Below are 14635 nucleotides of genomic sequence, written 5' to 3'. Positions count from 1 at the left end.
CCTGCCCTCTGGTTCACAGATGGTGCCTTTTTGCTGTGTCCTCACATGGCAGAAGAGGCTGGAGGTTTCTTTCACGCCTCTTCTCTGGAGATATTGATCACATTCAAGAGGACTTCACTCTCATGACCTGATTACCTATCAAAGGCTCCACCTTCTAATCACCTTGGGAGTTAGAATTTCAGCATGAATGTTGAGGGAACACAAACACTCAGACCATAGCAGAATTATGCAATGTGGAATACTATTCATCCAATTTTACAGAAAAAGCAAGTCAGACTAATTCAATGATTTCTTCGAGGTCAAGAAGCTAGTTAATGGCAGGGCCAGGACTTAAACAAGAATCTTGTTTTCAAGAGGGCTCCAGAGCTAGTGAAAATGACCAAGAAAGACAATAGAAATCTATTCTTTGGAAAGAAGTTTTGGGAGAAAAGAAATATCAAAGATATGCTGATATTTCACTTACGTAATATCTTATATGATTTTCTGGCTATAGTTTACATTAATAAAAAGCTGTTTCTTAAAATCAGCATTTCAAAATAATTCTTCAGTGAGATGACAAAACTGCCATGTCTCATTGTCCTATAATTTCAGATGAAAAATTCCAATTCAGAAAGTGGAAACAGGGCACTTCTCAGCAGTGTGTGACGCACGTAATTCCTTCATGTTGCTTTCCTCAGCTGAGATGATTTAGCCAGCATTTGTAAACTCAGCTCTTTCTTACATTCTGGTGCTCAGATTAACCAAAGGCACATGGGGGAGGAAAGCATGAGTTAGTTATATGGTTTAGTTAAATTCAGGGGATTTGGATATTTTCTCACTTGTGCAGCATATATATATATATATATATATATATATATATATATATATATATATATATATATATATATATATATATATGTTGGTTTGAGACTGAGTCTTGCTCTGTTGCCCAGGCTGCAGTGCAGTGCAGTGACATGATCTCTGCTCAATGCAACCACTGCCTCCTGGATTCAAGCGAGTTTCATGCCTCTGCTTCCCAAGTAGCTGGGATTACAGGCATGTGCCACCATGCCCAGCTAATTTTTGTGTTTTTAGAACAAACAGAGTTTCACCATGTTGCCCAAGCTAGTCTCGACCTCCTGAGCTCAAGGGATCCACCTGCCTTGGCTTTCCAAAGTGCTGAGATTACAGGCGTGAGCCACTGTGCCCTGTGCCTAACCTCAGCACATATTTTTTTTGCCCAGCTTTTCCTGGGCTTCCATTCTATTCTCATATCCAAATGGTGAACCCATCTCTTTGTATCTGTTCCATCCCATTTCAGCTAATTCCTTTTATGTACATTCCAAAATCAAATATAACCTGAAATACATTTTTGAGATAATGGTCCTGGATATTCATGATACAATGGCAAATTTCAAGGCAAAAAGAGAAAGACATGCAGTGTTTCTTCTGCAGCAGCCATACTTGGCTGCATGTAAACTATCCCAGCACAACAAGACAACAACACTTCATTTGTTCAGATACTATGGGTTGGCAATTTAGCAAGTTCTGATGCAAACGTGATTTTTAAACCTCTCCTTGTTCCCTTAAAACTAAAACAAGTATCATGACTAAACCCAAAATAATGTGAGAGAGAACTACACAAGGCCATGACGAGAGGAAGCCTGATTTATTGGGCCACTATGGTAATAATGGAACACAGCACCAAAGCCCTTAAGTAGACAGAAGTATGAGGACTCCCTGAAGGGAAATAAAATAAATATTTAATTTGCTCTACCTCCCCATGTGCAAATACTGCATATAAATTATTTATACGATAAATGTTTTCTCACCCTTAAGTAATGGGCTCTAAGGGCTTGAGATGAAATCATTAGAAAATTATACCCTCAATCATTGCAGCTGTATTTTTATCAGTACTATTTTCCATCAGTTATACCTTCACTCTGATGTTCAGATATTTCCCCTTTAATATTGGAGTAGTAAAGATATAGTTAATATAAGGCATTTTATTCTTGAAAATGGTAAGATGATAGATATTAAGTATTCTCACCACACACACACACAAATAAGTATGTGAGATATGCATATGTTAATTAGCCCCATTTGTTCATTTCATAATACACACATATTTCAAAATAGCATGTTGTGCTTCACAAATATATACAGTTTTTGTCAATGAAAAAAAGAAATACAAAAATTGGCTTCACAAAAAAACACTTTTGAGGCCCCTTTTTATTTTTGCTTAATTAACACCATTCGCTGTATCAACATAAAATCTAACTCACTTGCAACTTTTTAGCAGGCAATTGTTTGGGAGACTTACTACTCTCCCCATGGAAGAGGGAGTTCTCTATTATTCAGGACAGATGTTTTATATTTATGATTCGGCCATAATCTGAAGGTCACCTAACAGTAAGCCGTCTTTTTCTTTGTGGTCTTTAGTCAGTGTCCTGAAGGATATGTGTGTGTAAAAGCTGGCATAAACCCTGATCAAGGCTTCACAAATTTTGACAGTTTTGGCTGGGCCTTACTTGCCCTATTTCGGTTAATGACTCAGGATTACCCTGAAGCACTTTATCACCAGGTAAGAACAGAGAGAACCTGTACTGTACTTAGAAATGGCGCCATGCCCTCGCTTCTAAGATAATGGTCAAATGTAATATAGTTTATTAAATTTTTACGTGCAGAAGAATTGGCGGACAAAAGGAAAGAGAACTAGCATTACCGAATGTCAAACTATGTGCTGGCCACAATGCCAGGTGTATTATATCTTTAATTTTTGAAACAATTCTACAAGGTTAGAGAGAGAGAGGAGAAAAAGAGAGAGAGAGAGAGTGTGTGTGTGTGTGTGTGTGTGTGTGTGTGTGTGCATGCTTTTTATTTGAAGACACTAAGATTTAGAGAGGTCAACTAGCCTCCCAAAATGTATAGTACTTGAAACTTCCCCATCTCAGATCACTGTCTTGTTCCAAAGCCTATGATATTATACATTTGATAATCACTAAATAAAGAACATTTCTAGGTATTAATTCTTTAGTTAAAACATTTTGAATTTATGAGGTTACCATGTATTAAGAAATTATTTATTGAACATATAGTGTCCTATTTCTTTTTATTCTTCTATTTCTTCTTAACCTTTTTAATATTCAACCATTCAGTCATGTTCTAGTTAAAATAACAGAAGACTTACTGTAATGAGAATTGAAATTCAAATTCTGAGAGTCTGTCTTCATAACTAATTATGTTCGTGTCATAGTTTCTCAGAAAGGGATGATATTCATTAAAATGGGGATTCAGTGTTTCTTTGAAGAGTTATATCATAGTAGAAAGTACAGTGTTATTTTCAAAGCAGCATTACTTTAACTTCTGAAGTTATTTATATTTGAAGGAGAACTTTTTTTTTAATAAACAGACATACACACCCAGTCCATACTTACTTTGGTTGACTTGATAAATTGTGGGCAGTATATGTGTATATACAGGTCATTAATAATGATAGGCTAACATAATATATTTGGGGCACAAAGTTTCAGAATATATTAAATGGAAATCAAGTAGACCAAACATGTGCAGTATAATTGTATTTTTGGTAAAAAATAAAAAACATGAAAATATTGCAAGTGACACTTTTACACAAACTATATTTTTCTAATTTTGTTATACTAGTACTTATATTGGTATTTCCAGTCTCTTTGACAAGATTCAGTGTTTTCTCCAAAACACTAGGAGGTTCTTATTTCTAAAATAATCTTATCATGTTATCCTTTTTCTAAAAATGCTTGTGTTTTTCAAATTCCTGTGGGCCAGAGTTCCAAGTCTGTATGCATGATATGTAGTGCCCTTTAAGGTCTCATCTGCCTACGTCTCCAGATTTATTAATCTTAACATATGCTAATTTATACTCTCTGCTTAATTACTTAAAAGGTTTTCTACTTCCTAAATAAGCTTTTCTCATACTTATTTCCATGTATGATGTGCCCTTCCCTAAATTTAAGTTTCCCCTATCTGCCTTCAGGTTCATGCTTCAAATTTGTGCTGTGAAACCAGGATTTCTTCTGTGAGCTTTTCCCCAAGCCCAATGTAGTAGTAAGTCACATCCTACACTGAAATGCCACAGGCCACTATACTTTCCCAGATTGTGGTGTTTTAGTTGCTTGTCCAGCTATTTTTCTTACTTGGAGATGAACTGCCTGAGAAACCACCTGCTAACTTTTTATCTATCTGAGAAAAAAATACGTATTTTTGTCTTGTTTTAATTTTGGTTGTTTTCTCAGTATCTAACACATATAAATATTTAATGGAGCTATAATAAAAATGCAAGTGAATATTTATGGGCTATTTTACAGTATATGACATAATAATACAGGTTTCATTCTTTGCTTATTGCCCTCAAAATGTATGAGTTAATTTTCTTGTTAGAAAGACAGTTCTTTCCCTCTACCAAAGAAATAGAGAACCAGTCTGGAAGTGTCCTGCTATTGGGGCCCTCAGAATCTTTATTATTGTACTCCAAGTTATTTTTTCTATACTTCAAGTTCTAGGATACATGTGTAGAACTCACAGGATTGTTGCATAGGTATACACGTGCCGTGGTAATTTGCTGCACTCATCACCCCGTCATCTACATTAGGTATTTCTCCTAATACTATCCCACCCCTTACCCGCACTCCCCAACAGGCTCTGCTGGGTGATGTTCCCCTCCCTGTGCCCATGTGGACCTGTCAGTGAGTGGAAGCAAGGGCAGGGATAGCATTAGGAGAAATACCTAAGTACAGCTCCTGTTTCAAGCTAAAATGTAATAAAACTAGAAATTATGTCCTGTTTTATGCTAACAAGAGCGTATGCTTTTATCCTCCACTGGCATCATATAGTGGAAAAAGCAAAAGCTCTGAATTCAGGCATTCTCTTATAGGCTGTGAGATCTTTTTTTCCTATCTGATTTTCATTTGTCTTCTGAAATTGCTATTGAAAATAATGTTGAATAAGATAATAAACATAAAGTATAATTGTCCTTCAGTATCCATGGGGGATCAGTTCCAGAATCTCTGGTGGATACTAAAATCCATGAATGCTTAAGTTCCTTATGTAAAATGGCATAGTATTTGCATATAACCTGCATACTTCCTATATACTTTAAATTATCTCCTGCATAGTTTAAATTATGCCTAGATTACTCATAATACCTAATACAATATAAATGCCATATAAATACAGTCATGTGTTGCTTAGGTGATTTCACCATCTTTCGATCAATGAGGTTAAGTCAATGGATAATATTTTATATTTTTAATATTCTTATACTTTTAAAATTTTTTTAAAATTAAACTTTCTGATCTGTCTTAGGCAATTATTATGAAATAAAAGCTAGTCAGTGCTATGTTTGGCAATCTAAAATGCATTCTGCTATCCATAAATGTCACCCACTGTAATGCCTTCATGTAAATGGATTATATGACTTCCCCAAGTATCTTGTCTAAAAGTTCTTCACCAAAGTAGATACTCTGACAGGCAAAGAAAAGTCCTGCTCCCCATTCCTTGTAAAGACTAATTTTTCACTTTGCTGTGATTTTTCCATAAAGTAATAATCAGAAGAAAATAATATCCAGCCATTATCTGCCTTCATTAAATTTCATGTATTTAAAGATTCTACTGCAAGTAAAATAACTTTCCATGTTAAGGATGTCCAGCTTCTATATTGAGAGATGACAATTCTTTCAAATATGTTTTCTCTGTCAATCAAGACATAAAAATCAAATACTTACCCTAAGTTAATTGAATTACTAAGTTTCCCTGGGTTTCACAGCATATATTTTATAGCTTACATGCATGCTTCAAGTTGAAAAGCTTTTCATTTATTTCTTCTGGTGGAGCCAGTCTTTAAACTGTCTTGTGATTACATTGCATTTATGACTAAATTATTTTCCTAATAAAATTTCACCTTTTATCTTAAAATAGGAGAATGCAGGCAGATAAATAACATTTTATTCTTTTGTTTTACTTTCTACCTTTCCTTAGATACTTTATGCTTCTGGGAAGGTCTACATGATATTTTTTGTTGTGGTAAGTTTTTGGTTTTCCTTTTATATGGCAAGTTTGTTCTTAGGCATACTTGCCATGGCTTATGAAGAAGAAAAGCAGAGAGTTGGTGAAACAACTAAGAAGATTGAACCAAAATTTCAAAAGACTGGAAAAGAACTTCAAGGAGGAAATGAAACAGCTGAGGTATAACTTTTTTTTCTTTTTTTGTCTTGAAACCACAATCATTTATTTGTTGTTGATCCTATGTTGTTGATTCATTATTATTTGCTCATGATTCTATGGCTTAGGTTCAGCTGAGACAGTTCATCACTGGTCTCATGGTGGTCACAGATTCCAAAAAACAGCAGGGAAGTTGGCACCAATGCCAAGTGCCTTAAGGCTCTGCTTGTGTCACATTTGTTATTGTCCAGTGGGTAAAGCAAGTAACATGGCCAAGGTTAGAGTTAAGTTGGAAAGGGACTTACCAAGGAAATTTGTGGCCATGTTTGCAAATAATCTACCACACTTATGAGATTTGTTTGTTTGGGTTTTAGTTCTTTTTCTTAGTGATGGTGGTGTTCGTTATTTTTCTATGCAGTTTTAAATTTTTTATAATTTCAACTTTTTTGAATTTTAAATAGTTGTTTTATTAGAACATCTTTTTAAATTATTATACTTTAAGCCCTGGGATACATGTGCAGAACATGCAGGTTTGTTACATAGGTATACATACACCATGGTGGTTTGCTGCACCCATCAACTGGGCATCTACATTAGGTATTTCTCCTAATGCTATCCTTACCCCTACCCTGCCGACAGGCCCCAGTATGTGATGTTCCCCTCCCTGTGCCCATGTGTTCTCATTGTCCAACCCCCACTTATGAGTGAGAACATATGGTGCTTGGTTTTCTGTTCCGGTATTAGTTTGCTGAGAATGATGGTTTCCAACTTCATCCATGTCCCTGCAAAGGACATGAGCTCATTCTTTTTTATAGCTGCATAGTATCCCATGGTATATATGTGCCACATTTTCTTTATACAGTCTAACAATATTGGCAAACCGAATCCAGCAGCTTATTAAAAAGTTTATCCACCATGATCAGGTCAGGTTCATCCTTGGGATGCAAGGCTGATTCAACATATGTGAATCAATAATCTATCACATAAACCAAACCAATGAAAAAAAACCACATGATAACCTCATTAGATGCAGCAAAGGCCTTCGATAAAATTGAATACCCCTGCATGCTAAAAACACTCAATAAACTAGGTATTGATGAAACATATCTCAAAATTTCACCTTTTAGATTCAGGGGCTGCATGTGCAGGTTTGTTACGTGGGCATATTGTGTGACAGTGAGGCTTAGGGTGGACAAATGATCCCGTCACCTGGGTAGTGATGGTACTCAACAAGCAGTTTTTCAGCTCTTGCCCTCTTCCCTGTCTTCCCCCTCTAGTAGTCTCCAGGTTTGCTCCTATCATTAGGTCCATGTGTATCCAGTGATGAGCCCCTACTTAGTAAGCGACAACATGCAGTATTTAGTTTTCTGTTCCTGTGTTAATTCACGTAGGATAATGGCCTCCAGTTGCATGCCTATTGCTGCAAAGGACATGGTTTTATTATTTTAAAATGCTTCTGAGAATCACAGAGCTAGGGGTGTCTTTTTAAGGCCTTGAAATACAGTGCCTTTCAATATCTGTTTATATCTGTATATGGTACATAATCAGAAGATCAAAAAATATTTCAATAAGAGAGCTTGCTTTTGCTACATAACATTCCTTCCTTAATGCCCTGTAGCAAGAGTTACTGCTACCTTTAAAGATTTATCTAACATATACAGTTTTTTTGTTCCAAAATGTCTATTTCTACTGCTTATAAACTATAGCTATGTTGGGTTTTTAGAACTTGACTTCTCTTAATACAAGTATAGTTTATTAATTTAAAACTACTTCAGACAGCTCATCAAAATTAACTTTGAAAAATGTCTCATTGTAACGCAGTGACAGAACCTTCCATAATTTAGAAATTAGAAAGTACTAAAGGGATGGATAAAAGTACAGTACTGAAGTTGTAGACAGAAATAAAATTACTTTATTGGTCTTCTAGTTCTTTCCAGAGGAAATGCACTATGTATCATAATACAAGGAATTATTTTATTCCTGAAAGAATTAGAACCAGATTAAAAACCTAGTAATGTTTTGCCATAATTTTCAATTATCTTGGTGTTATGCTTTAATATTTCTTTTTAGATTCTTTGGCCTCAGAGCAAAAAATTTGGTCTATTAATTTGAAATTATTGACAGAACTGACATTAAGGAAGTTTGGGAAATTGTCTTTAAAAATATAAACTGTGCCATATGTGTGCTTAAAGAAAGGACCAGATGGAAAAAAGCAACCAGAAGTAGCTTTCTTATATTCCTCAGGACCTAGCAATCTCACATCTCTTCCTTGAACTACCCTTCTGGTAAATGGGAAAAAAAATCTAGATTGAGCCATAGAACAAAAAATAGACAGGAGCCATGACCAGAACCCTCTCATATAAAGAGGATAAAAAGACTCAGGGAAAAGAAAGGGCCAAGATACACTCTACTATGAAGTGGAATATATAGTAAGGTACATTAATGCCAAAGGTCCCTACTAAGTCAAAGAGGGAAATGTTAACTTTCCTGTTAATAACCCTTTTATTAAGTCATCACCAGTGAAGGAGCTTTAGAAAGTTATCGTACCAAAAACTGGGATCTGAACAACATGATGTAAGATCATACTGAATGACTGGATAGCTACTTGTGTCTATAACATGCATACCATTGAACAAGAAGCAATTGTGGACTGAGTGAAGAAAACATGTATAAAAAAGGCTATTGAGTATTCCCATTATATCACCCATGAGTAAGTCACAGAAAAACAAATTTCAAAAGCTTTCTGTTTCTAATAAATGAATCCAGGGTCCTTCAGACTGAGTGATTAGAGTTTGAATGATATAATGAATGTGTAATTTGTTCTGAAGTGGCCTTTCACAATCTTAAGGGCTTATGGTTGCACTCAATTGTATCCAAGAATGTAACAATACTTCTCTGATCCCAGATGAAATGTTTTATTAACTCTGCTTATGAAGAACGTGGATATTTCTCAGTTTTATAATATTTCTATTCATTTTTCTGCTCTGGATCACATAAAGCATTTCTGATTTTTATTAACATTTTTAATTATAACCAATTTCTTTTCCTGGAAGAGTCCTAGAACATTTTAACATGCAGAATTTTCTGGGAAGTAAGAATATAGACTATTTTTACAAGATTTTTTCCTCTTTTATTTATAAATACAAAAACTAAAAAAAACCCAAAAAGATGTAAAATGGAACATATTGAGGACTCTACAGATCACTGATCTGCTTGCAGACCAGTTAGTTGCCAATTCCGTTGGTGGAATAGCCGGGAGATTGCTTAGAATTACATATTCTCACATTATATGAAAGTTGTAGGTCATATTGGCTAAAAGCACAGCTCTGCAGCCAGATAAATATGGATTTCAGCCCAATTTAGCTACTTAATAGATGAATGATATTTGGCAAGTCTGTTAGCTTTTCTACACTTCAGCTCTTTTACCTGTAAAATGTATATATAGTACCTGTCCTATGGGTTATAGTGAGGTCCAAATGAAATAAATGCATGTAAAGCACCAAGCAGTCCTTACACTATACTAAGCAACTGAAAAAATGTTATAAAGAATATTAATAAAATTATTATGACATGCCAATATTATACATCATGTTAAAGGTGGCTTTTACAGAAATTATCACACTCGCAATCTATATTAAGAACACTTGATTTTTATGGAAAAATGTCAGATTGAATAAAGTCACATTTTAGAAGTAAATTTTCTCATAACAATGTAATAACGTTGATAGCATGCAACATTGTTTATGTACTACATGCCAAACTCAATGCTAAATGTTTTACATACATTGTTACCTTTCTACTGTGACAAGCCTTTGAGGTATTGGAATTATCTCAGTATTTCATATAAGAAAATTGAAGGTTCAGTCTCCAAGGTGGGAAATGTAGAACTAGCCATAATATTAAACAAGATATTAAAAATGTTTATAGCATTGTCCTATAAAAATTTAATTCACAGGTTATAAAGTTCATAAAGAATCAGTTGCTAATTATAGAGAACACAAGAAGGCATGGCTGTTCCAATAGAGAAACACCCAGCAACATAAAATTCTTATCTTTGACTATACTTAGGGATAATTGAAATAATAATAAAAATGACAATAGCAGTCACATAAAATGTTTATTAAGCATCAACTATGCACCAGACATAAGATAAATACCATCATGAATTCTCAACTTTAATCCTCATTGAGGAGTTCCAGCTGCAGAGATTGATCTATACTCACTGAGATCTGATTTCATAATGTTGAGGAAGATAATCCATGATTTATCACTTTAATTCCTTGTTCTGGAGGCTCAGTGCTGAAACAGTATCATTCTATTGGTCACACAGTTTGCAGGTGAAACTTTCTTATGAATTGTCAACTACTGGCAACTCCTCAAGATGATAATCATGTATGTAAAATCATAGGAATACAAATATTTTTAAAAAATATTTGCCACATTTAAAAGACAGTCATAATTCATCTATGTAACTAGTTACATAATTCATCTTTGTAACTAGTTAAAATGTGATTGACAATTGTACAAAGCACTGAAGATAAAGAGTTTTAATAAATACAAATGTAATGTCTATCTTCATGAAGCTAATGGCCTAATGTATAGACTGACTATCAAATTATCATAAACACTAAATTGCATCTCAAGGACAATAAATTAATTATGTGTTTCTTGCTGTTATGAAATAGGAAACACAAAATACCAGGTGCAATATATTCTTCCCAAAATCTGAGCTAACTCTAATAAGCATTTAGTTCCGATTGCTTTTTTTTCTGGTGACTATGAGAGAGAAGAATAGGTTAAATTACACTGAAATGATATAATCTGACAAATCAAGAATGTGACTTTAAAGATAATTTATCTTTGAAAAATAAACTACGTTGGAAAAAATAAAATTACAAGATAATTGATAAAACTGCCAAGTGAATAAAATGTGTGGACCTTGTTTATATTTTGATTAGAATAAATCAACTATAATGATGTTTTTGAACAATGAATTGGGTATTGGCTAGCATTAAGGAATTACTAATTTTGCTAATTGTGATCATGGTGTTGTGATTTATTTACAGTTTTAATATTTTATCTGAAAAATGTATTATCTCTGAAATTTTATTTAAAATATATATTTCAGAAAATAAGTAGAGCAGAAAATAAATGAAAAAGGAAGAATGGAATGTTAGTAATTGTTGAGGCTGGATTTTGACCACTTGGTGGTTCACTCTATTATTCTCTACTTTAATAAATTAAAGAAAACTGGGGCAAGTGGAACAAAGCTGAGAGACATGGGCCTTTTATAAAGGATTTTGAGGGCCTTTTATAAAGGATTCTCTAAGTCAGAAAAGGTTTCTGTGAGAAACTGACACTTGAGCTGAGATGTGAAGAATGTGTCCAGGCTAAATAGAGGGAGTGGGCAGGATGAGTCAGAGAATTAAAAAGGCCAGCATGACTGCAGGAGAGTAACTCTGAGTCCAAGATGAACTTGTCAGATATTCATAGGTAAATGCGAGAGGTGTGACTAAGTCCTTCCTTTTTACTGCCTTCCCTCCAAAAACTATTTAAACTAGTTTGGAGAAGAAGAAGCCTAGCCTCCTTTCCCAGTTTAATTTTAATATTGGATTGTCAGAAGTTCAGGCATGTGACCTTATTAGCTCTTAAATAGCAAATAGAGGAAGGATGTTGAGTAACATTCCTCTCAATTTTCATTGTAAAATAGCGATATCCTTAGTATTTGGCCAATATGTGGACATTAATTTAACAAGAAGCTCGATCAAGGTAAATATATTACAAGATAGACATGAGGTTCATTCATTTTATATTCTAAAATATACCCATAGTTGAAGCCAAATTAGTAGAGAATTGAGCACTGACTACATCAACAACATTGTTGCTACCTACTTTATGCCCCATTCTCCACCTTGGAGAGTTATCTCTACTGAATTGCTTCTTAATATAATTTCATCAAATATTGTTCCTAACTGAAACAGCCCTATAAAGAGTAATTAATTCCTCTCCATTAAGGATATACTCAAGGATAATATTCACTATGCCACACAGTGTCAACTTTATGAGATACACATATGGGAAATCCCTGTCAGATCTTAATGACATAATAATTACTTCTAATCTCATGAAAATTTTGAATTGCATAAATTTTAACTTACATTTTATATAATCTTACACACCAGCTAAAAATAGTTTCTGGAATAAGCATAGTTTAAACAAAAACCCTAACCTTACATCCTGAACTTTTTTGAGACAGTCTCTCTCTGTCGCCAGGCTGGAGTGCAGTGGCATGTTCTTGTCTCACTGCAGCCTCCACCTCCCGAGTTCAAACCATTCTCCTGCCTCAGACTCCCAAGTAGCTGGGATTACAGGTACACACCACCACACCTGGCTAATTTGTATTTTTAGTAGAGAGGGGGTTTCACCATGTGGGCCAGGATGGTTTCGATCTTCTGACCTCGTGATCCGCCTGCCTCAGGATCCCAAAGTGCTGGAATTACAGGTGTGAGCCACTGTACCAGCCTTTTTTATTTTATTTTTTAGACCCAGTCTCGCTCTGTGTCCCAGGTCTGGAGTGCGGTGGCACGATCTCCACTCTCTGCAACCTCTGCCCCCTGGGTTCAAGTAATTCTCCTGCCTTAGCCTCCCTAGTAACTGGGATTACAGGTGTATGCTACCACGTCTGGCTAATTTTTGTATTTTTAGTAGAGACAGGGTTTCACCATGTTGGCCAGGCTGATCTCAAACTCCTGACCTCAAGTGATCTGCCCGCCTTAGCCTCCCAAAGGTCTGGGATTACAGGCTGTGCCCATCCACACCCTGAACTTTTAGCTTCCTGTTGTTTTTTTAATTTTTTTTTTTGGTCAAGTTTTATTTTAGATTCTGGGGTACGTAGGCAGGTTTGTTACGTGGGCAAATTGCATGTCACTGAAGTTTGGTGTACGAATGCTCCCATCACCCAAGTAGTGAGTGTAGTGCCTGATAGTCCTTCAATCCTCACCTGCCCCCAGCCTTTCCCCTGTAGTAGTCCCCAGTGCCTGGTATCTGTTTTTCCCATCGTACTGTCCGTGTGTACACAAAGTTTAGCTGTTACTTATAAGTGAGAATATACGGTATTTGGTTTTCTGTTCCTGCATTAACTGGCTTAGGATAATGGCCTCCAGCTGCATCCATGTTCATCCAGCTGCAAAGGACATGATTTTGTTCTTTTTTATAGTGGCATAGTATTCCAGGGTACTACCCTTTCTTTACTTAGTCTACATTGATGGGCATCTAGGTTGACCCCATGTCCTTGCTATTGTGAATAGTGCTGTGATGAACATACAAGTGAATATGTCTTTTTGGTAGAATAATTTATATTCCTTTGGGTATATACTCAGGATTGAGCCTGCTGGGTCTAATGGTAACTCTGTTTTAAGTTATCTGAGAAATCTCCAAATTGCTTTCCACAGTGGCTGAACTTACATTCCCACCAGCAGTGTACAAGCATTCCCATTTCTCCACAACTTCACCAACATCTGTTATTATTATTTTTTGTCTTTTTAGTAATAGCCCTTCTGGTGGGTGTGAGATGATTTCTTATTCTGGTTTTGACTTTAATTTTTCTAATGATTACTGAGGTTGAGCATTTTATCATATATTTGTTGACTGCAGTATGCCTTCTTTTGGGAAGTGTCTGTTCATGTCCTCTACCCACAGGAAGAAAAAAAGAGGGAATGGAGCTCTGTAGACCTGCAGTCGGTTATTGGTCTGATGAACCCAGTATGCAGTATAATTGGCTTTATCCTCCTCTAGCTTTAGTATATGTGAAATTACAGGGGACTTGACTGACAGTAAGATAATATAATTATTTCCATGGTAACTATTATGTCACTTCAGATATACCACAGCAGAACTGGCCAACCAGAATGTTGGGTTGGGTTATTGGCAAGCCTAAACCATTAACTCCCTCAGTGCTGGGGCAGTGGCAGCCCCTATGCCAGTTAACTTTATTTGAGAGCTGTCTTTATCTGTTTACCCCAAGTTAACAAATATACAAATATTTTCATACTTTGCGTGTGTCAAATGTAAAAACAGTTGGGGATCAGTATAGTATAATATCATCCACCCATTGTCTGGTTCTTAAAATTTAAATTCAAATACTGTTTTACATCTGATCACTAGAAATATCTATGGCCATACTCCTTAAAGTTATGAATGCACAGAACTTGTAATATCTACATTAAAGCCTAGGAGTTTAAGTACCTTACCAATACAACATCAGTAAAGCTGAAGATCTCTTAAAACCATTATTCATGAGACATTATAAACAGAAAGAAGTAATTTCCTTACAGAATTATGCCTGTCCTACTCATTTAATATTATACATCATCTAAGACAACCCTTTTAAATACATTCCATTTCTTGTTATTCTTTAAGACTTATTTTATTATCACAATGCCAAATAATTTTTTATTTT

The 14635-nt window shown here is 35.2% G+C and overlaps 1 protein-coding gene across 3 annotated transcripts in view; it reads left to right on the top strand.

The window, feature by feature from the left end:
• The window catches only part of SCN7A (sodium voltage-gated channel alpha subunit 7), an 89968-nt gene that overhangs the window by 32268 nt on the left and 43065 nt on the right, over positions 1–14635 (top strand). For all 3 annotated transcript variants that reach the window (XM_017548446.2, XM_017548439.2, XM_037745819.1), the window contains 2 exons: positions 2422–2563; positions 5995–6201. In XM_017548446.2, the coding sequence (XP_017403935.1) occupies positions 2422–2563; positions 5995–6201 (349 nt within the window). The remainder of the gene's footprint in view (positions 1–2421; positions 2564–5994; positions 6202–14635) is intronic.

The sequence above is a fragment of the Cebus imitator genome, unplaced genomic scaffold (genome assembly GCF_001604975.1).
Source record: "Cebus imitator isolate Cc_AM_T3 unplaced genomic scaffold, Cebus_imitator-1.0 Scaffold10, whole genome shotgun sequence".
Taxonomy (NCBI): Eukaryota; Metazoa; Chordata; class Mammalia; order Primates; family Cebidae; genus Cebus; species Cebus imitator.
This window is presented reverse-complemented; position numbering and strand designations above follow the sequence as displayed.